This window comes from Anolis sagrei, chromosome 1 (genome assembly GCF_037176765.1).
Source record: "Anolis sagrei isolate rAnoSag1 chromosome 1, rAnoSag1.mat, whole genome shotgun sequence".
NCBI classification, from domain to species: Eukaryota; Metazoa; Chordata; class Lepidosauria; order Squamata; family Dactyloidae; genus Anolis; species Anolis sagrei.
In genome coordinates, this window is record NC_090021.1 from 90,278,683 (window position 1) to 90,302,690 (window position 24,008).

Below are 24,008 nucleotides of genomic sequence, written 5' to 3' on the forward strand. Positions count from 1 at the left end.
TTGACAGGGGCAGAGCTGCAGGCTATTGAAGGTTGCTCTGCCCCTGCTGTGCTCTTTGCTTCAGCGTGAGCTAGGAGGCAGGTTTCAACCCCACCCCACCCCAAATTTTCAACCCTCCCCGAAATTTTCAACCCCCCCCCAAATTTTCAACCCCCCCCCCCCAAATGTCAACCCTCCCCGAAATTTTTTTCTGGCTACGGCCCTGTGTTGAGCATTCTGTTCACACACTGGCCAAGTGATTGCCTCTGGAGAGCCAACAGCACTTTTCCACTTGAGTTTCCTCACAATGGGTATCCCAAATCACAGATTTAACTATGTTCTATCTCAAACAATTCTATATTGTCAACAAACAATTTAAGTTCAGAATGACCCTCGGCCCCTATTCCATGCCCTCTTTGTCCAGTCAAGCAATTTCATACACCACATTCATGCTCATACTTATTCACCTTTCATCCACTAATGTAAGCATCATCAAAAAATTTAATATTTTGTGGGAGAAGCATTTGATCCCCCCTTTTTGCAACTTTCACTGATTTATGATATTCCTACTAAGTAATTTTGCATGTGGCCAATTGCTAGCCTGAAAATAATTCAAAATCAAATGGGAAAAATTATTTTCAAAAGTTAAATTTAATGCTGTACATATATTTATGTTGTATGTGTAATGCATAATCATGTATTACCTACTGCTGTATAAATAGGTGGGAGTAATGTTATTATGCAATCCGTGATAAGGAGAGGGGACATGGCAAAAATATTTTTCTTGTCCCTCAATTACTTTTGGGAAACAAGAGTGACTCCAGAGAAGACAGACCATAGATATGTGTGCATTATCTTATGTCTATACCAGAAATGATGTCAAATAAGATCTAGTACCGTATATTGAAATAGCTTAAAGCCTACACTGAAAATAAGAAATCAAGCACCAAACTTAATTTATTTATTTACTTCCTTACAATAATGCAAGCTGACAGGTAAGCAAGCTTTAATAAATGCAACTGGATTTCTTTCCAAATAGATTTGGATAAGATTGGTCTATAACATGCATTTTTATTTTGAATAAAACAAATTGCTAAAAGATTATGTCAGCTTGCTTGTTTTTTTATTATTTATTTATTTGCAGCTTTTATATTCCGCCCTTCTCACCCCACAGGGGACTCAGGGCGAATTACAGTGTACACATATATGGCAAACATTCAATGCCAATTTTTAACATACAACATATACAGACATACACAGAGGCTATTTAACTTTTTTTCTGGCCGTCAGGGAAGCTGTCGCTTTAATCATCCATCTGCGACTCTGATGAAGCACTTCCGCATTCCCCGCTGGAATGCTTTTCTGGAGTCTTCTTTATGGCCTCATAAATCAGTTAATTTAGCCTCCCCACACTTTAAGGTGGTACCTTATTTTCCTACTTGACAGATGCAACTGTCTTTTGGGTTGCAAAGGTCGACAACAGGCTACACACAATTGGTTGGAAACCCACTCCAACCCGGGCTGGCTTCGAACTCATGACCTTTTGGTCAGAGTGATTTTAATGCAGCTGACACTCAGCCAGCTGCGCCACAATCCCGGTGCTTTTTAAAATATATATATACATTTGCAGCCATATTTCTACAGGAGTGAATGCTTTGTCTATAAAATTGTTATATGTCATGAAAGTTTCTCCCTGAGGTCTGCGATTAAAACTTATCTTCATTTTCTAAATACCTTTGGTTCTAGTTTGCCCGTCATCTTCTTCAGTAGCTCATACAAATGGGTTGAGTTACCTTGGGAGTACCATCCAGGTTTGTCTAAGGCTGGGAGTGCTTCTTGCTCCTCATCATTCTCTGAAGAAATAAAGCATATTTCCTTATTTTAAGTGAAGATACAAAGAAGCCAAACACTCTTCTGGAATAATAGACATAAAGACAAATTGAGCAAAGTTGTAAAGTAAATTATATTTTTCTAGTTTATATATGTGAAGCATTAAATTTTTGAAGTCAATGCAATCTGAGTTACTTTTGATACGCTCTTCATGACAAAAATATTTTGAGTGTCTGTATGTACAATTTGGCTATATTTCAGAAAAAGGAACTGGCAAACCGCCTATGAGTATTCCTTTCCTTAAAAATCTTATGAAATTCAATGGGTTGCCAAAAGCTGACAGGGGACTTGAAGACATATATGCACGCACATAGCTTACCCTAATAGATGTTTCAGCAAATATATACACACACACGTCTCATCCTAATAGATGTTTTACTTGTTTGTATGTGCAATCCGACATATCATGATGACAAAATTGTAAGGAAGACCAAGTATTGGACCCGAGGAATGGAAGATTATTTTAAGAAAAAAAGGTAATGTCAAGTTCAGATATAACATTTTCTTCACTAGCAAGTTCCTGTGAATTGCATCCTTACTTTGGTATTGTGTATCTTTATGTGTACCAGGCCTGTTGTGTAAAAACAGATCTTAATGGTATGGGAATCATGGGGAATTATAGAGTATTCCAGCAATCTTGTATTTGGCAGATTGGGGGTGCTGAGGAATTTGAGCAAGTTCTATCACTTTCATGGCTATATGGGTTACTGTCATGAACCCCCCACAGAGGCTTTTACTGTTTTCTTTACTGAGCCTCAGTTGTCCCTTTAGCTAGAATAGATTCAGTTCCTTTTTGTATAGTTTTCTCTGGGAGGGATGCTTAATTATACCGAGTGCTTTTAAGAAACCTCCCAGAGGTGGAGACTGCAGTCCTCAGCAACTCCTTCGCAGTTAGTCAGTTGAAGGGTGCCAAGGATCCTAGAGGCGGCAATAGCTTCCACATCAAAGGTTTAGGAGACTCATTCAGTTTAAAGAAACTAGGTCAAAGTTTAAGAAGTCTAGAGTTGAAGAAATTAAATTTAAAACTTGGAGAAACAAACTTGAAGTATTAAGGAACCAAGTCTGAAGTTTAAAGAAGAAAGGAGACTTAACGGGAGGTGTTAACAGAAGCCAAAGCCAGACAAGAGACACAAAAAAGAGGCTAGAAAAAAGGGTCTCTTTGAAAGAAATCAAGAGAAACCCAGTTAAGTTCCAAGCTTCTATCTGTTAACTTGTTAGACCGTGTTAGGAGTTAGGGTACTGATCTTCAAAACAATTAAATTACTTTTTAGTTTACTGTTACATCTTTTGTTGTGAGTCTCCAACTCTGTTCTTGCTGAGAATAAGGCAGCTAAGGGAGTTAGCTCAGGGGAAAGAACAGGTTACTATGTTTAATCTGCATCTTCTGATTTATTAAAACAAGTGGTGAAATAAAAGCACAAGTGATGTGCACCAGAGTAAGTGGCTATGAAGAAAGAAACCAAGACAAAAATATGGGGGGAAAAACCAAAGTGTTATGAGATTCAATTGTATACACACTTAACTGGAGTAAACATCACAAACTCAGTAAGCCTGACTTATTTTCAACTAAACATGCCTAGGCTTGAACTATCAAGTATTTGTTCTCTTTCAGCCTATACAGGCACAAAGGGCACACCATAACCTCCTTCGCTCTCTTAACAATCAGCCAGGGCCTAGCACAGTCTTTCAGAAAGGGCATTTGTACACATATTAGCATTTTATGGTAGTGTCGACATGGAAAGAAAAAGAAAACTGTTTTCATCCCTTGCCAAGCTGCCAAAATAAGGTCTGAGTTAATACTTTCACAAGAGCAGCCAAAAATGGGCTTAACCAAGCATTATTTTCCAGTAGCATTTTTAAATGACAAAAGGCTGATTTCTAGACAAAATAGTTACCTATTAGAAATAGTCTACAAATTGGGGAAAGCAAAACTCAAAATAAAAACAGACTTTCTTCTCCTTCAGTCATGAAGAAAGCCTCTTTCCTTTTCATATTTCTTCTTCTTTTGTGCATAAACAAGCAATCAGGATTATGGACAAAGTACAATGTATATTTATAACTTATCAGTTCCTGGTTTATTATTCCAGATTAGTTCAAACACATGAAATCCATTTGACTGCCCTTCTTTGTTCTATAATTGTATCCCTATTTTTAAAACACTTTGTTGTTGGACACTTTGAAATCATTTAAATAAAAATGCAATATTTAGCTTTTTATCTTTTTTTCAATGGTTGCTTGACACTCATTTCAGGATACCAGGTCTTTCAGATGCATGGCATGTCCATGACTGTATGCAGTTCTTTAAAGGGTTGTTATAAAAGAAACAATTCCTAAAAATAACAGGAACACAATTCATTGTCCTGCTAACTTATTAATTTAGATTTATGTAGCTGATACATCTACATATGGGAAGAACATATAGCTGTTTCCGAGTAGATAATGTGTATTATAATGTCCATATATATGGTCGCATAGGGAATGAGTAACAACTTTAATCCTAAACAGATTGTGGAGGAGAACATGGTTCTCTAAAGCTCTGTCAATATGGATGAAGGTTCTTGTCCTCCCTCATTTTCTAAACTGCAACTTTCAGCTATAGTCATTCTGTGTTGCTGTAGGTATTTCGGGCTGTATGGCCATGTTCTAGAAGCATTCTCTCCTGACATTTCACCTGCATCTGTGGCAGGCATCCTCAGAGGTTGTGAGATCATGACTTTGTTTTTACTGGTCATGATCACAAAACAGAACCTAAGATATGTAAAGGGGATGAGACTCTTGTCTGTCAGTTTTCTAGTTCCCACTGAGTCTGGGGCAAAACCATGGACTCTTCATGCATGCTAAAACATGCTCCCTAACTCCAAACCGTGATATCAAGATGGGGAGGGCAGAAGATCTTCTCAAAGCATTCCTTCTGGGATGACCATAGATTTTTTTTCCTTAAGAGGAACATTTTGTTATTGCTCCCTCCTACTGACTGGAAAACTAAAACTTTCATCAGAAAGCTTTACCAAATTCTTTAAATAAAAGTCTCATTTTCTCTGTCTGAGAATACAGTATTTATTATTTTTCCCCAGATATTGCCAAAAATCACATATAGCCATAAAACTCTGCATTTTTGCATCCTAATCTGAGAACTGTAAATGTGATTTCAGTCAGGAAATGGCATAAGAAGGAGAAAGCACCTGCAAGTACTGATGACACAGACATGTCTATCTAATAATGATCTACTTATCTAATGGTTATATCCATAGGGAACCCTGAAGAAATAAGCTCTAGAGCCGAACCCAAAAAATCAAATCTGTAAATCATCAACTATCTAAGTAAAGGGGTTACGTGTAAAAACCTATGTCTCAATGAGTAAATGGAATTGTGTGGTAACAGTCCTTAGTGTGTATGTGATATTTCTTCCTCAATCAGGAGAATAGCTAATGAGTGGCAACAAAAGGGGAATGGATAAAGGGTGCTGATCAAAGGAGGATTAAGTTCAGTTGAACCTTCTAGGGGTGTTCAGAGTCTTAACTACTGTTCCCTTGCTTAAATTAAGACTTTTATAAACTTCTTGTTTTTAAACCAGAAATTTACATTTCTAGTTCAGAACAGCTATTCCTTAGAAATAAAATAAATGGAAGAGATGAAATGCTATTTGTTTGTAATGAGCACAACATTCCCCAGCATTTCTTAATAAACACACTAAAAATGCTACAGAAAGTACTATGCCACTTAATATAGTAATAACAATAAATTCTCAATATATGATATGTTTGGTAAATCAATTTCCTCCAAAAGTCTACTAGAGGTTGACATTTTGTGCAGAGTTAATAACTTTTTCTTAAACGGAAAAGTTGGCTCACAGGGTGGAATGAATTTGACAGACAAGTACTGCCTTAGGAGGAATGGCAATAGCATTATGCCCCTCTAATATTTCATGACATCAGGAAAAAATGCAATAATTATGGAAGGTTTGACAAATGCACTTGGTGTCTGATTAACACACTGGCTCTAATTTACCCAAGAAAGATAGTAAATCTGTAAAACACAACTGCTGGATTTCGTTTTCTAAGTTTTTTTCAAGGTGTACACATAAGATACTTTTGAGACGTCACGTTTTATGTGTCTCCTAAAAATCAGAGATGGGGAGAAATGGGTTTGATTCCCATGTTCATGCAAATTTATTCCATTTACACTTCCTGCAAACCAAAGTTAAACTGACATTTGCACTTTTCAGAATGTTGGGGAGTAGTTTTCCAATGAGAAAAGACACAAAAAATTATGCAGTAGTGGAAAGTAGGCACAAAATACCTTCTCCCATATCCATTACATAGGGAGGGCCAGTGTTTGCTATTCAAATGGATCCTACATGTGTGTGATTCTAATGGAGAGAATCTATTTGTTTTTCTCAAAATTCCCAATTCCCAGATATATTCAGAGTACTGCCAGGGAGGTTAGCTGTGGGTTAAGCCATATTCAACTCAGCACTGACTCTCAGTAGAAGAGCTGAGAAGACAGCCACTGTGAGTTATAGGCAGGGGTTTAACCTTTCCTAATCCCTGTCTTAGATCCTTGCTGAAATACGATGCTCTCCCTGTCTTTTGGGTTATATTCATCAACAGAAAATCTCAGAACTAATTATAGCATGCTTTAAATAGCTGGCTTGATTAATGGCAATAAAAAGCAGAATGTGTTTCCTGTGAAAAATAGTTTATTTTAAGGACTAACCCTACAGAAAAAAATAGTAAGATATTTTTCAAGGGGGGTGAGCCTGCACAAATGAACAGTGAAGCTTTTAATGAAATCCAGCACACGCAGATGCATGGAAACTATGTCTAAAGGAAGCTTTTTGGCAGTTGCTGTCAAGCTTGAATTTGTAAGGAATGTAGTATGCAAAACCCTTCATTTTTGTTCTCTCATTAATTGCTTCAAGTTCTGGTTTGAAAATCCTACTACTAGTTGTACAAGTGATGCAACACTTTTAGGAACTCTGACACATTACCTAACATTCACAGTAAATTGTATTAATAAGAGAAGATCTGACAAATGTTATGCTATCACTTTCTTCTCTCCCCCCCCCCCCCGCCCCGGCAAAAAAACCTTTGAGATAATGCATTCTGCTTGCTTCTTTACAAACAATATTGATCGTATACCCAACATTTTATTTTTTTAAAATACTACTTTGTGTGTGTTTTGACCATAATAATTGGCAGTTTGGGTAGTCTATTAACTTTATAGGCTACAAAGATTTTAGGGGAAAAATTGGTCTGTCCTCTACATATAAACCTTTTTAAAAGCTCCTGTCAGACAGGGCCTTTTCAGTGGTGGCTCCTCAGCTATCGAACACCCTCCCCAGTGATATTAGATTAGCCCCCCTTCCATTTTACTTTCAGAAAAAAAGGTGAAAACATGGGTTTGTAACCAAACCTTCTACAACTAATACAGTGCAATAGATGAATTGGATTTATGTGTAACGATCATTGGAATGGCCTGACCTTGATTGTGGATAACATGATTTTATAGCTGTAAGTTGAATTGTTTATGTTTTAATTGCTTTTAACCTCATTTAGATTTTTAACAAAATGTTATTTAATTGTTGAATTGTTTAAGGCATTGAATTTTGCCTCTGCTGTAAGCCGCCTTGCTAAGGGGTCGAGAAGGGTGGGATATAAATATAGTAAATAAATAAATAGCACATCATCAAGCTCAGTTTTCACCCTCGATTTAGACCCAAATTACACATTATAGTTTTCTTTTTTCTTTTTCTTAAAAAAAGACTTTGAATATAAACCAACCATAGCAGCCATAGGGAACAGGATCAGGTTAGTGCTGGCTTCCTCCCCATGACAAAAAGGGCACAACTGAAAATGCTACCGTATTTGCAATAGCACAACAGTCTTTCCCTTTTGAAAGATAACTGCAACTTTGAGGAAAAGGAGTGTTTTTCATAAAGACCATAGCATTGGGAATGCTTTCACTCTATGATCCATTTCTCATCCATCTCTAATAGGTGCTATTTAAAACAAAAACAAAAATTATAAGATACCCCAAATGTGATCATGCATTCAAAACAATGGCTAGCATGATCTTTACTGGGCATCCAATAACAACTTTCTTAAGGATTGTATGTGTATGATTCATGTGCCAGTCATCCGTTTCTTTTAGGTGTCTATGTGAAAAAATATTAGATTGTCCAGGATACTGAAAGGAAGACTTCTAACTATGGTAGATGGATTATGTAGCTACTAAATAGTAATATGTCTTTGCTAACATATAATCTTTGTTTTTAGCAATAATGTGATCCAGATTCTAAATAAATTCAGGCATTTATTATAATAGAGATTTGATATTGTAGCATCTTCAATTCAGAAGGACATTATTTTCAGAGCGGAACAGTTATATTAGATGCATTTGGCTGAATAAGCTAGAAATCTTTTCAAGTCTCAACGAAAGGAATATTATGTCTGTCTAGTCCTTGGAGGAAAGGAGGAATGGTTTCTTGGAAATGGATTTTGCTTAGCTCTCATATCGTTTGAATGCCAAAATGTCGCATTTAATATCAAAGCCCAGCTGATGGACAGCTTCCCTGTGTCTACTGATCTTTTAATTGATTCTATTTTGTGGTTGTTTATTCATTTATATGCCTGGTTTATGTCATGTGTTATTATTTTTATATGTTGATGTATTTTATTTTATGTGTTATGCATTTTATTTATGGCACCTTGTGTGCTATTTTGTAAGCTGCCGCCAGTCCCTATGGGAGAAGGTGGCGGGATATAAATAAAGTTCACCTGGGAACCCCACTCCTCCAAGGTAAACTGAACCACCTAAACTGGGCTCCACAGGCCAATGGCTACTCCACCACAGATGTCAGAAGAACTGCAAGGCCAAGAGTAAAGATTAAGATCCACCCTTGGGACAAGTGTTCTTACCATACATCAAGGGAACCACTGGCCGCATAGGGAAGCTGATGAAGAAACACAACCTACAAACCATCTACAGACTCACTAAGAAAATCCAACAAATGCTACATTCAGCAAAGGGCAAGAGGGATCCTCTCACCTCTATAGGAATCTACCATATACCAGGCAGCTGTGGACAAGTCTACTTAGGGACTACCAAACGCAGCATTGCCCAAACAATGAAAGGCACTGCAGACTAATTCATCCAGAGAAGTCAACCATAGCAGAGCACCTGATGAACCAATGTGGGCACAAAGTGAGAATACAGAAATGCTGGACCACTCACTCTAACAACCACTACATCAGACCACCAAGAAGCCACTGAAATCCAAAAGCATGTAGACAATTTCAACAGAAAGGAGGAAACCATGAAAATGAACAAAATCTGGCTACCAGTGTTAAAAAACCTCTAAAATCAAGACAATAAAATAAATAGTAAATTCTCAAAAAAAAACCCAGGGGAATTCCTTATATGAAACAATCAGGGCCAGCTAACACCTCCCAACAAAGAATTCCCCCAGGAAGGAAGCAGCCAGTCTTTGAAGCTGCAAGGCCATTCAAGGCTAATAAAGGTGGCCAATTGCAAGATTCACATTTGCCTCAAGCAGACAAGAGCTCTTTCTCCCACCCTGGGCATTACACAAATATATAAACCTCACTTGCATAGTTTCCAGCAAATCTCACAACCTCTGAGGATGCCTGCCATAGATGTGGGCAAAATGTTAGGAGAGAATGCTTCTGGAACATGACCATACAGCCCAGAAAACACACAGCAACCCAAAGTTTTATTCATTTATTATTATTACAGTAGGGAAACCCGTTCTTTAATTTCCACTGAATTAAGACTTCTTAATTGAGATCTTGGGACAATATATGTTGTGAGTCAGCTTTCTGAGACCTTACCTACTACTGATAGTAGAAGGAGAAGAAGGAGTGAGGCAGAATCAGAAGAGAATCAGCGCCAGCTGAAACGTATTCGAGACATCTTTCTGGCTTCCTCTGATGAAGAAAGCTTCGCAGGGTTCAGGCCAGAGGAGGCTTTGCAAGTAGATTACAGGGGAATGAAGAGAGTGGCTAGTGACTCTGGCAGTGAGAGTGACACCATGTCCAAGAGACTCAGGGACACAGCAGATAACTCCAGTGACAGTGAGGATGAGATGGAGGAGGCTGTGGACTGGACCTTAGTGCAGAACATCAGAGACATCTGTAATGAGGCTACATCAAGCGATGACTTTGAAGGTTTTAGGGATAATGGGAATGAGGGTACTGACTGGCAGGATCAGGCACTAGATCAAAGGTGGCAGGCTTGGCGTGGTATAGATGTTGCAGCTGCGGGAGCAGAATCAGATGCGAGCAATGAGTCTCATTGTTCTGACAGTGAATAAAATCAGCACTCTGGGACTTACTCCTTGCAGACGACAAAGCGTTGTTTGGGTGTTCTTGTCTGCCGTTAATCTTGTTTTGGATTCCAGTCTCCTGCTTCCCTGCCGTGCTTTGGACCTTGGAACCTTCGTGAGTGTACTTCTGGCTTATCGACCATCTGGACTGATTGACTACGCGTTTGTATTCCTGGATTCCACTTCATGCCTTGCAACGTCTAAAGAGACTGTTTGTTTTGTGTTTTGCTTCTTGCTCATCGCATTTTCTGTTATTTTTTGGCTCAACTCAAGCCTGCTTATCTAGCATTTTGTGTTCCTGTTTAATTACGCTCCTTGAACTGTTGCACTGACTTTTAAGTGCCATATTAAGTTTGTTTTACATTAAACTACCTTTAGTTTGACCTTCAACTGCTGTTAAAGACTTTTTGTGTCCTGTGGGTCACGACAATATATGGCACACAATTGTAAAATATGCCTAGAATAGTTGACTTGTACATAAAGAGGTGGATATGGATGTTCTGTAAATGTCCTTCAGATGCATCTACATAAAGTAAGTTTTTTTTACCAATTCCTTCTCACCTGCAGCCCCCTTAAAAGGCTGTTTAGAGACCTTCCAGAAATGCAAACTTAGGTTAAACTAGGACCTACCAGTTTAGTTTAACCTAATGCTTTTTATATATGAATGATAACAGTGTCACATAGGGTCATACTACATGACAAACTGGGAGAAGAAGCCCAAGATGACCTATACTGGGAAGAGTCTACCAAATAGCCTGGACTTGAATTTCAGGAGAATTCTGACTGATAGTCCATCATTTTCATCAGACAAAGAAAGGTCTGTTCATGGGTGAGGGAGATTACTTGGGAAATTCTGCTGTGAGGTCTTTGGTACTTTTTCGATCATTGAAAGCCAGAAGAAAACAGATACATATTCATATTTGATCAAGAGCTAAGGGCAGTACCAGTTGGGCATTGCTGAGGGCATTCCAAGGAAAGTAAATTTAAATGCAGTGATCTGTACTGCTTTGTCTTTCATTCCTATTTTGGCACAGCTTTCATCCACTAAGCCAAATGGAGGCCACACAGCATGTATGGTGACTCCATGAGTCAGAAATCGGGAAGTCTATCAAGCATATAACAAGCCACAAACTATGCTAAGTTGGCTTTGTTTGGCCAGTAGATCAGTAGTTACGAGGATTGCCCAAATTCCGGTTTCAAATGGATATGCATATATAATGCTTTGAAATATTACAAACTACTTAGATACACAGAAAGTATATCAAGTAAGTAAACTGCTGAGTACAGGAATCACAGTGTTTGGCATACTAGGTTAAGTAGACTTCTAGACTGTTGGAAGGCAAAATATACAGTTTTTGGTCTCTGCTCAAAACTTGACAGATCACCATATTTGAGGTTAAGCAATTTCCTTCACCACTAATGGTCCAGTGCTCTTTACCATGTTGTTAACATGAAACAGGAGGTCTATGTCTACCTTATATACTACTCATCCCTCTACAACTTTTCCTCAAAGAATCCTGGCTCTTGGAACACTTACGAATTAACTTCCCAAGATGCAGGAGTTAAGTGTCTATGTGTAGAAGACACCAGTAGGTCTCTGAGTCTGTGAAATTGTCAATGCACCATGATATGTGCATGCTAAGGCAAGCTGGGAGAAGAGGAAGAAATCCATATATTTCCCTATTTATATAACTGGTCCCCTCCCTCCAACTTTTTTTTAGAAAAAGTAAAATCAAACTACATCCTTAACATTTTCCCCACCCTCATTAAATATAGCTTGCACAGAAGTGGGGAGGAAATTATGTTGAAACATTTGATTATGATTTTAAATATCCTTTAATTTATGCAAACTAGTTTTTTAAAATTAGTTTTAGTTATTCATACTTGTGTACGTAAAACAGTAAAAAAGCTCAAATTGCAAGAAAATGCTTTAAGGCCTGTTCCCATTATTATGGGGTCATTCTTTATTAATGTGAAATCATAATGTGTACAGAATTTTTTTTAAATTCTCTTGATTGTGAAGATATATTCCCTGCCTTGTAAGGAGTTTCTTTTAAAAAATTACATTAGTATTTTTGCATATTAAATGGAGGAGTACCTGGTGGTACTATTGCTATTATCCAGATTGAAATAGTGTTTCCTAAAAACATAGTAACCAATAACTCTAGCTAAGAATAGTTTGCATGGATTTTGCTTTGAAAATGTCTTGAATTCTAGTTACATTATAAGGATGTTATACTTGTATTGTACAAGTTGCCATTTGAATATAGATCTAGACACGTTTCATTGTTTTTGAATGTATATTTTCTGATTGTATATTACATTATTTCTGTCAAATAATAAAACATTTTTCAAAAAAAAAAAAAGTGGGGAGGAAAACATAGTTAATACTTTGCCTAGTCAAAGCGATACAAATGCTGAGGTTGAGGTTCTCAACCTGTGGGTCCCCAGGTGTTTTGGCCTACAACACCCAGAAATCCCAGCGAATTTAAATGATTATAACTTTTTCTAGAATTGTAACATTCTTTATTACTTCCATTGGCATGAGTTTCCTAGGCTCCATTGTGAGCCCCCTCCTGTCTTAATGCATAAACATTTAAGTAGTTTTCTAGCTTACCAAGGGTTCGGAAAGGTCTCTGATTTGGTGTCTGAGAGAAGAATCCTGGCTTCAGGGCATTTGAAATAATGATGTCAAAAAGGTCTGCAAAATCATTCCTGTACAAAAGAAAGAAAAGTATGTTTATTTATTACACATTACAACAAGATAAAAGATTAGGTACAATTAGTGACATCACTTTCAAATCAGTTAAAATATGTGAGAGGAAGCCACAGGAAGGAGGGAGCAAGCTTGTTTTCTGCTTCCTTGGAGACTAGGACACGGAACAATGTCTTCAAACTACAAGAGAGGAGATTCCATCTGAACATGAGGAAGAACTTCCAGACTGTGAGAGCCGTTCAGCAGTGGAACTCTCTGCCCCAGAGTGTGGTGGAGGCTCCTTCTTTGGAAGCTTTTAAACAGAGGCTGGATGGCCATCTGTCAGGGGTGATTTGAATGCAATATTCCTGCTTCTTGGCAGGAGGTTGGACTGGATGGCCCATGAGGTCTCTTCCAATTCTTTGATTCTATGATTCTATGAAAGACTATAGAATTAAAATAAAAGCCATAATCAATTTTAACAAAAACTAACAACTTCACTAGGTTTAAAGTGCTCAGTTAAATATACATCTTATAAACTGGTGTGGAAACCAATTCAGTGTTGGTATCAGCATCAAGTGAGCCACATGCTATATTAGGAGTGAACATTTTTATAGATATCTGACCCCAAGTCAGCTTCCAGCCGCATTATTATTACATGATAAGGCCATTGACATTTGGCAGAGGGAAACAAAAAAACTACCCTTTCTTCCCATTCACCAAATCAAAGTTGCTGCTATACTTAGATTTTGGTGGAAATGGTTGCATAAAATGGGTTCTGCTATCTAACAGGGTTTTTGCTGTATATGAAAGATTGCAATTATTGAATAATTTTCTAGCCTTTAAACACTTTATTAATCTTCAGGCTACGCAGCAGAAGTGAACACCGATATTTTTAGTAACTCTGGATTACATTAAACAAACAGCAGAGATTGTCTTCATTCCAATCAGGAAGGCCTTTATCTTTACAGTTCCATAAAACAAAATATACATAGTTTGTACAATATATACACAATGTCTCCTCTTTTTACTATACTTACAGTATAATCTTTACTATGTTTTCAATCTTAAAGCAACATTTGATCCACAAGTTCACAGAATCAAATCAAACACACCAAACTCTCTTCTATAGAGAAATCCGCAACCTCTATCATTGGGAAGCATTAAAACACTCCACGATCCCTGGAAAGCCCCCATGCTGTGGTTGCTTGCTTAATCTATACTCCCCTTAACCACTCACCTGCTGCATTACATCATCCCCACTGCAGCCTATTCTTAATTGCTTACAGGTCCTATTCATTACTGTGTGGTTAATAATAATAAATTTATTTATATCCGCCACCATCTTCCCAAGGGGACTCGGGACGGCTCACACAGTTTTTACTCAGAACTTAGGTACTGCTTAGTCACTTCTGACTTTACAATTAACCATGAATCTGCCAGGTAGTTTACTAAACTCTAACAGTGATCCCCTTGTTTAAATTATAGCTGGCTGAGATATTTAAAAGGCACAGCTGAGTATCCATTTTCAGCCAAAGTAAAGGTTAAAATCCTGCCAAGCATGAGCCAGGGCTGGACAAAGTGCACTAAATTGCCTGCCAGTGGCCCTCAAGATTGTTCTACAGAACTTTCAAAAGAACTTCTGACAGATTTCCCACTTCAAACAGGGGATAAGAAAATATTGTTTCTCCACTTAGAAGCTTCCAGGAGGAGCGGTTTTGTGTACAGTCAGTCCCCAAGTTAGAGACAAGATAGGTTCTGCAAGTTTCTTGTTAAGTTAAATTTGTATTTAAGTCAGAACACATACATTTTTGAAATTTAACTCCAGCCCAATCTTTCAAAAAAATTTTTTTTGAATAGCATAGGCAAGGGTTAACACCCCTGTAACATTTGCTTTGCTGTCTGTGCCCCTGTTGTGGCCTATGGAGAATCTTAATAGCCTAGAATTGACACCAGGCCCTCCTCACTAGCACACACTTTTTTTGCATGGATGGGACATATACAGAGACTGAGCTGTGCCTCAACATTTGACCGTGCAAAAAGTTTCATGCTAGCCTGGTAATGAATATGTTTACAGCAACTGAGAAAAACTATAAAAATGACACAAATGGATGCTGCTGTACCTAATTTTTTAATAAAGAAATAAATCCCTGATCTTGAACAACAACAACAAAATGTTCCAGTGAAATTGGATTTAATATCATTTTGTTGCCTTGAATTGCTGCTTCTGAATATAGCACTCTATGGAAGCATTTGAGTAAAAACAAAGTAAATAAGAAGCATCAATTGAAAGATATTCCCCGAGTATCCTGATTTTAGCTCTCATCAAGTGTGTAATAGGTGATATTGCCCTATATTATCTTTTTATACATTTTTGATACTCTGAAGTAGTCAGTTGCTACTTTTTAACATGAATTACCATTGCTAGGATCAGTAATGCAGAGGTTTCCATTAAACAACTCCTTAAGGATATGTTATACTTACCCTAAGGTGTGCTCACATAAAAGTCTACAGTAGTCACTGTGGGAGCTAGTGATTAAAAGAAGAATCTTCCCATTGTCTTTCAGTCTTCTTAGCCACTTTTTCACAGAATCAGGACAACACTGGATATATTTTTCTGGATTGCTTTTCACCTCTGGAAAGTATGTCCCACAATTGTCTGGAAAGTAAAGGATAAGTTACATGAATGTACCATCTACTTGATTACTAGTCTGTTTTAATAATTGTCTCAACAGCTTTCCCCCAATCAAAAACTTTTAAAATTCTTCAAAATTTAATAACACATCAGTCATAAACATGTTACAGAGTAGTGCTTCTCAACTTTGGTCCTCCAGGTGTTTTGGACTTCAGCTCCTACAATTCCTAATACCTGGTAAACTGGCTGGGATTTTTGAGAGTTGAAGTCCAAAACACCTGGAGGACCAAAGGTTGAGAACCACTGCTAGAGGATCCGCAATAAAATAACATTTATAATCTACTAAAATTAGCATAAATTATGGTAAAAAAATCACAACCTTAAAAATTGTGATGTGCTTCACTGACTTGCTCATTGGGGGAGGGGGCATCAAAACTAAAATACCATATTTCATCACATAATAGTCGCGATCACATTATAATCACACACCCATTTGGGGTCCTGGCTTTCATTTTTAAATATTCTTTGAATAATAGTAACACCCTTAGGTCATGAATGTGACTACAATATGAGGGGGCAACACCCAGAGGGTTGCTTTTGGCAAGGTAACCCTCCTTAGTTCTCGAGGGGAGAGAGCTGCAGGGCCTCCCTTGGCTGGCAGCAATGGGTGGCTTTGCAGCTACAGGTTTTCCCTTGCTTGGTGGCTAAAGGAAGCCCACATAGCTGCAAAAATAACCTTCCTCAAGTAATAGTTGAAACCCCCTCTTTTTTTAAAAAAAGGAGGAAAGTGTGACTATTATGCGATGAAATACGCATAATCTAATACCCATATTGGTTCATGTACATCCATAGGTTCAAGACATTTGAAAATAAAAGTGAATTGTATCTAATTGTCTAGGGCAGTAGTTCTCAACCACTACATCCCAAGGTGTTTGGCCTACAACTCCCAGAAATCCCAGCCATTTTAACAGCTGTTAGGAATTCTGGGAGTTGAAGGCCAAAACATCTGGGGACCCACAGGTTGAGAACCACTGGTCTAGGAGATTATGAGAACTGTAATAAAACTTTTTCAAGCTTAGTTTTATTTTGAAATAAAGACTTCTGGAGAGGCTCTTCTCTTGCTCCTGCCCATTCGCAAGTGCAACTTGTGGGAACGAGGGAGAGGGCCTTCTCTGTGGTAGCCCCTCGGCTCTGGAATTCACTCTCCAGAGAAGTTAGGCAAGCCCCCACCTTGGCAGTTTTCAGGAAGAGCCTGAAAACTCGGTGGTTCCAGTGTGCCTTTAATGAATGAATGAACAATAATACCCTGACCTGGCCAATCCCTGCATAAATGCCCTTGGAAGCACTTTATTTTACCTGTTAGTGCAATTAAGCCCTACTTCATCCCTCAGACCCCCCTTTCCAGATACATTATATTGCCCTCTCACCCAGTGTTTTAAAACTTTTAATCCTTGCAACCGGCCCTGCCCACTATGATTAATTCTCTGTGTTCAAATATTGTGATTTTATATGGTCTGATGTGTTTATATATAATGTCTCTTGTATTTTATTTATTTTATTTTATTATATTTTACTGTTGTATTCTTATGTTGTACATTTGCATGCTGTACTGCTGGAGTTGGCCTCATGTAAGTCACCCCGAGATGGTGGCAGGATATAAACAAAGTTGTTGTTATTATTATTATTAAATAGTTTTAGCACCCAATCCAATTTAGCAGCTCCTAAAACCCCTCACAGATCTCAGAATCTCATGTGATGTTATGTCTTAAAACTTCATCAAATCGCTAAAAACTCTCCACAAATATAGTGATAACATTTTCCCAATTCACAGAATATGCAAGCCTTCCAACCTCTCATTTTCAGCTGTGAACTGGGAAGAAACAGTGAAAGAAAACGTTATATCACTTCTGTTGCATCGGGATGCTACCACAATCTAAGGCAGTAAAAATTTCCCACTGCCCAAAATCTTTCCCTAAAAGTAGAACTTACTCAACATTTTTGAATGAATACAGTTTGACACCACTTTAACTTCCCCACGGCTTAATGCTATGGGATGCTGGAATTTGTAATTTGGTGATGCTGTAGCACTCTTTGGCAGAGAAAGCTAAAAATCTTGCAAAACTACAACTCTTACAATTCCATAGCACTGAACCATGGCAATTAAGGTGGTGTCAAACTGCATTACTTCCATAGTGTAGATCACCCAAAGATCACTTAAATTAAAATATAGACAGAAGTTCTCAAGTGGTCATAACCCTACATTTAACAGCTAAAATTCAGGAAGTGAACTTTATCTTACAATAGAAGATAAACGTTCAGTACACTGCAAGCAAAAACACACATGGATGAAATGATGGGGGTTGCTGTTCCTTGTTAAGTCCTTGAATCAGACTTTGAAAGAATTTCCATTGGCTGCCAACAACATGCACTACTGCTTGCAGCAAGTAAACTACATTTTGCCATTATTTCACTAAACCCTCCCCCTCCACTAAATATCTGTGGTCAGCTTCACTGAACGATTTACCAAATCCTAGACATGACTTTTCTGTGTGGAATGTGCACAGTGCTTCTCCTCAGATCAAAACAAAAACAAAGATCTAAGCCTTTTAGCCTTCAACTATTTTGTGAGCTGAAGCAGAGCAGTAGTTCAAACTGCAATATCTGTTGGGAATGAAAAAGTTTTGGCAGTTGATTTAAAGCCAGATGCTCCAAAGCATTTGGATTTAAGCCCATGGAAAACTACTAATTTCAATAGGATAAATAGCTCAAACTCAGTGGACTTCTAAATCTTGGCCAACTTGTGGATCTAGCTTCCAAAGTAATAACTAAAATATTGCGGAAGTATTGCACAATAAGTGCATCTGCAGCAACTGGAGGAAAAGATTAACTTTATTATCTTGCACTGTAGGAGGAACTAGCTTCAAAAGAAAATTATTTTGAAGTTAAAACAACTGTTGTTTCATTTCTGTTATATGTCATATGACACAATTATCTTGTAGTATTTAAATTTAAATGAAATTATTTTATTTTTTTTAGGTATAGTTTGAAACTTTAGGTAAAGTTTGTGAGAACTAAGCTTATGAACCACACTGTTTCTGCAACAAAATAAACATGTATTTGAGAGTGAGATTATGTTGCCACAATCTATGTTCTACATCTCTTCACTCTTTATTCTGAGAACTAGTCAAAATCTGCAGCTTCTCAGAAAAACAAATGAGAATGTATATCTTCTATACTTTTAAACCTCTTCTATTGAGGATCAACTTATTTGTGGATTTTGTAGCAAGTTTAGAAGTAAATAACCAATTTTTAATGATGGTAGTTATTTTCCTCCCGTTTTTCTTAATGTACCCACTTTTAACAGTGAAGGAATCAAAAACCACAGAATGAGCACAGGTATACAATTACAGTTCTTTTGATTAATCTGGGTATGATTTGAAACCCTTTCACATTACAAAATGATGGTGCTCAGATTCCATTTTAACTTCCAAAGCAGCAACTCAGGGAAGAGTGCAATTTGAATTTAGGAAGCTCTATCAACAATCCTTGGGATAGAGCTTCAGTTGAGACCCCCTTTCCCCACCAATCCTTGTTTTCACAACAAGCCGTTTTTTTCAAAATCCAATAATCACAGGGACAGAAAGTGAAGTGAAATCTTTTGAACAGGGGCACAGAGAGCAAAACAAGCACCACAGGAGTGTTAACCCTTCCCTAAGATTTCTGCCAACCTAGCAGTTCAAAACATGCAAATGTGAGTAGATCAATAGGTACCGCTCTGGCGGAAAGGTAATGATGCTCCATACAGTCATGCCAGCCACATGACCTTGGAGGTGTCTGTGGACAATGATGGCTCTTCGGTTTAGAAATGGAGATGAGTACCAACCCCCAGAGTAGGACACAACTGGACTTAATTTCAAGGGAAAACCTTTACCTTTTAAGATATCCAAAGCGAATCTATCTATCTATCTATCTATCTATCTATCTATCTATCTGGGGCTACATTAAAAATGTACCTGTTCCAACTTGCAAACAAATCTACAAAATCTATTTTGTTTGTATAACTGTGCGGCATGAACAAAACTAAAAACATGTGATTTGGCTGGCTGTGATGTCTGGATCATTTCTGTTCAAACAGCGACTTTCCTTTACAAACATGGTCTCTATTAAGGTCAACAGAAGCAAGAGCTTTGCACGTTCAACAGAACTGGCATGCAGAAATACTTTTAGCGAAGAGAAGCCCAAACTGAGTCACAACGTCTGCATGCTCACCATCAAATGAAGACAAAAGGCTGTGCATTTTTAAAAAGGCAATGAAGCCTCACAAATAGCCTATGACTGTCATTTACTGTGCTTTGAAAGACGTGATTTCATTTTTACTATTTAATAACTACAGCTATTTTGATCTCCACAACTGTAAAAAGGTGTCATCTTATGGAAACTTCATGTAACATACAGTCTGTCTGCATCCAGACATCCAAACTCTGGGCCAACCATAATCTCACCTTAAAAATAGTTTGGACAGTCATATTGTACACTTGATTCCAATGATGTTCACAGATTATTTCCATTTAGCCAAACAGGTTTCAGTGCTAACTGTACAGCGCATAGCACTCAAAACACTTTGGAAATGTTTAGATAATTCATGTCTTAAATTATCTCAAACTTCACCGATGCAAAGGGCTTCGTTGTCCCTCAATGGGAGGAGGCAAGAGCAAGCACTGCAAGCAACTGTTCGGTATGAAGCCAAGAGCTCCAGGCAGCTCTGGCTACATCAGCCATTCCCCCAGCCAAGAGCTCTGCCACAGGAAATATGGATCATCTGGCAGAGGTTTCACACTGGGCAATGTAACAATTGTGGCAGCAGTGAGTAAGCAATTGGAAAGGCAAAGGCCAGTTGATACAGAGAGGTTCCAGAGGTTTTCTGTACCCTGGCATCACAGTGCTGTTGTTTGGTGGGAGAACTGTACTATTTTCTTTTAATTTGAGGCCTGTCAACACCCCTGATGTATCATAAACCTTTAAAGCATAATACAGAAATACATTTATGAAGGGATATTTATTTCATTCACACAGTGTCTTTGTGATGTACAGACTTTTAGTATTTTTTAATGAATGAAAGAAGAAATAGGGGCACAGTGACATTTCAAGACATGCAAAACAAGCGACAAAAAGTCTATCAACACCAAACACATTCCAAGTTAGAGTCATGCTTGGTTTCTGATACTTCAGGAAGATGCAAACATCCTAGAATAGTCTGGAACCAAGAAAGGGGTATTGTCTTTGTAAGCACTCAGATCTACTTAATATCTGTTTTAAGCCCACTTTACCATGGGATTTGGTTGCATGCTGCAAGTCGCTTTTGGTATGAGAGAATCAGCTATTTACAAAGACTTTGCCCAGGGGACCCCAGGATGTATTACGATTCTGTGGGGAGGCTTCTCTCATGTCCCTCCCTGCTGAATACGAATCTCTGCTGCCCAGTGTGGGACGCATCTCACCATGTTAAAATAGTGGATATGGTTCTTAATGAGACATGCTCCATTATCACAGGATGTCTCACCACTGGAGAAATTATACCATTTAGCCAGTATTAGACCACCTGAAATCTGCCAGGAAGTAGCAGTCAATAATGAAAGGACCAAGGCAATGACACCTCTGGCCCATCCCCTGTTCAGATATCAGCCAGCACACTCAGGAAAAAAGATCTATAGAGATATTTGCAGGAACACCTCAACAAGTGAGAGTCCAAAAGTGGCAGGCTAAAACCCGAACCTCAATCCATGGCTGATACCAAATGAGAGACTCCCTCCTGGGCTCACAGAAGACTGGGCGACTTGGAAGGTGCTGAACAGACTGAGTTCTGGCACCACGTGATGCAGAGCCAACTTTAAGAAATGGGGCTACAATGTGGAGTCCATGATATGTGAGTGTGGAGAAGAGAAAACCACAGACCAACTATTACAATGCAGTCTGAGCCCAGCCACATGCACAACGGAGGACCTTATAGCAACACCAGAGGCACTCCAAGTGGCCAGCTACTGGTCAAAGGACATTTAGGATAATGCCAAGTTTTTAACTTTGTGTTTTTCAATACATTACAACTGTACCCTCAATTTGCTTCTGACATGATAAATAAATACCACGGGACTTCCCAGAGATAGGCAGACTTACTTTACACTTGGCAAGAACTCATGACTTCATAGCTGTTTATGGTCATGGACCCTGTTGAGAGCCTGATGAAAGCCTCTGATTTCCTCTCCAAAAAAAATGCACTTTCAAAGTAATAGGAAAGAGAAACTGAAGGAGGTGGGAACTCCTCTTTTTGTGATCAGTTCCTGTTTGTGAACCCCCATCCCCTTAGATCATGGAATCCAAGTGAAAAACTTGCTATAAACAATATCAAAATAATCTGAAATCTGGATCCAGAAGCAGCTATCTGATTAAGTGGGTCTCTTTGTGGCTGAAGCTCAAGCCACACAGAGTAAGCCCTTTTTCTCTACATACATGGGTTGTGAAGATATGGTGATGAGAGTCTAATTACAGGCATGTTTGAATGTCTATGAGTGAGAACTGCTGAAATCTTTCAATAAACATCTTCATCTTTCCTACGCATGTGTGTGTTCAGGGGAAGAATGGTATTTCCATACATTCAATGCACTTCCCTTTGCAAAAGTCCCTAACATTTTTATCACAGAAAAAAGAACCAAACTTTTCTTGTATTTAAGATATTTTTTTAAAAAGACATAAATAATTTATTACATGTAAATCCCAACAGAGCTAACAATATAATACAGATAAAACAGAAAGCTGCCCTATATAACATTACATTTTATTACATTAAAACTAATACAGTTGAAAAAAAATCATTAAAAGCATATTCAAACGTATGGGCCCTCTATACTTACTCTTTGTTTACATCAGGGGTTCTCAGACTTTTTCAGGTGTGGAGCCCTTTTTGAAGCAAAAGTTTCTTGTGGAGTCCCAAGAAATGTTTAGATATTATATTATATATAATGTATATATATAAGGCATGGGCAAACTTTTGCATTTTAAAATTTGACAGCGAGACCAGGCCAGTGGCAGATGGATGGAGAGTGTTTGTGTGAACTAATTTTAAAAATGAACAAATTCCTATGCACTGCACATATTTTGTTTGTAATGCAAAAAAAAAAAAAAAAAAAAAAGGAAAGAAAGAAAGAAAGAACAATACAATATTAAAAATGATTTTTTTGAACTAACATTAATTTAATAGTATTTCAGTGGAAGACTCCAGGGGCCATCCAGTCCAGGAGCAACTTGAGAAACTGCAAGGGACAGTGTGAAAAGATGAAACTCCCCAGGTAGGATGGCATTCAATGCGATACTGAGGTACCAAAGAGGGTGACTATGAGTAGAACTATGGCTAATGCTACAACTTGACTAAAGTTGAAAGGACATTCAGCTGTTTATGTGCTCAGAGGCAAAAGGAAAATCTAAAACAGCACAAGACATATTATAAGGACATGGAATGTAAGGAATATGAGCCAGAAAAAGGTAGATGTAGCAAAACAAGAGATGGGAAATATATATATTGCAATAATTGGCCTTTTTTAAATGTCAGGAACGACTTGAGAAACTGCAAGTTACTTCTAGTGTGAGAGAATTGGCTGTCTGCAGGACATTGTCCAGGGGACGCACGGATGTTTGATATCTTACCATCCTTGTGGGAGGCTTCTCTCATGTCCCCATGTAGGAAGTTGGCGCTGACAGAGGGAGCTCAACCCACTCTCCCCGGATTCAAACCACTGACCTGTTGGTCAGCAATCCTGTCAGCACAAGGGTTTAACCCACCGCACCACCAGGGGCTGACTTAAAGGTAAAGTCAATAGGAATGGGATAGTTTGAGTCAGACAATTACAACAAGAACAAATAAGGTGGAATGAATAGTGGCAAAAGTAGTAGAAGGATAGAATACAAAATCTGACTGAGTAATATCCAGGACAGAATTCTTTATTCACCAAAACATGGCTTCTTATTAATCATAATTGATTGGAATACGAAGTAGAAAACAGTGCAGACTGATAATTTGACCTAGCATCAAAAAATGAAGTAGGAGAGCAACAAATGTTGCAAGGCCAACAGTTTGTTTACATAAACACATTCTTCAAGCAATAAAGAAGCAACTGTATATATGAACATTACATGTGAGAAAACTAGAGAAGAACACTCAACCAATCATCATGTCAAAATATAACTTGGAGGACATCTCTGTACAAAAATCCCTATGGTATTACAGCTGGAGGGATCTGATCAAGGAAACCATCACCCTAAGTCTGTAAGACCTGTTCAGGGCTGTTGATGATAGTGTGAATTGGAGGTCTCTCATTCATAGCATCTCTATAAGTTTAAATCAACTTGATGGTAGTTAAACAAAGGACAGAGCTTGGGGTTTTGTTTTTTTTTAAAAGAGTTTTCCTGTTTTT

At 38.1% G+C, this 24,008-nt stretch overlaps 1 protein-coding gene across 1 annotated transcript in view; it reads right to left on the reverse strand.

The window, feature by feature from the left end:
* Positions 1 to 24,008, reverse strand: part of NT5DC1 (5'-nucleotidase domain containing 1) — a 112,927-nt gene that overhangs the window by 12,089 nt on the left and 76,830 nt on the right. Inside the window, exons 7-9 of the mRNA XM_060753202.2 lie at positions 15,396 to 15,570; positions 12,834 to 12,931; positions 1,714 to 1,832 (exon numbers count right to left, since the gene is read on the reverse strand). Of these exons, the coding sequence (XP_060609185.2) occupies positions 1,714 to 1,832; positions 12,834 to 12,931; positions 15,396 to 15,570 (392 nt within the window). The remainder of the gene's footprint in view (positions 1 to 1,713; positions 1,833 to 12,833; positions 12,932 to 15,395; positions 15,571 to 24,008) is intronic.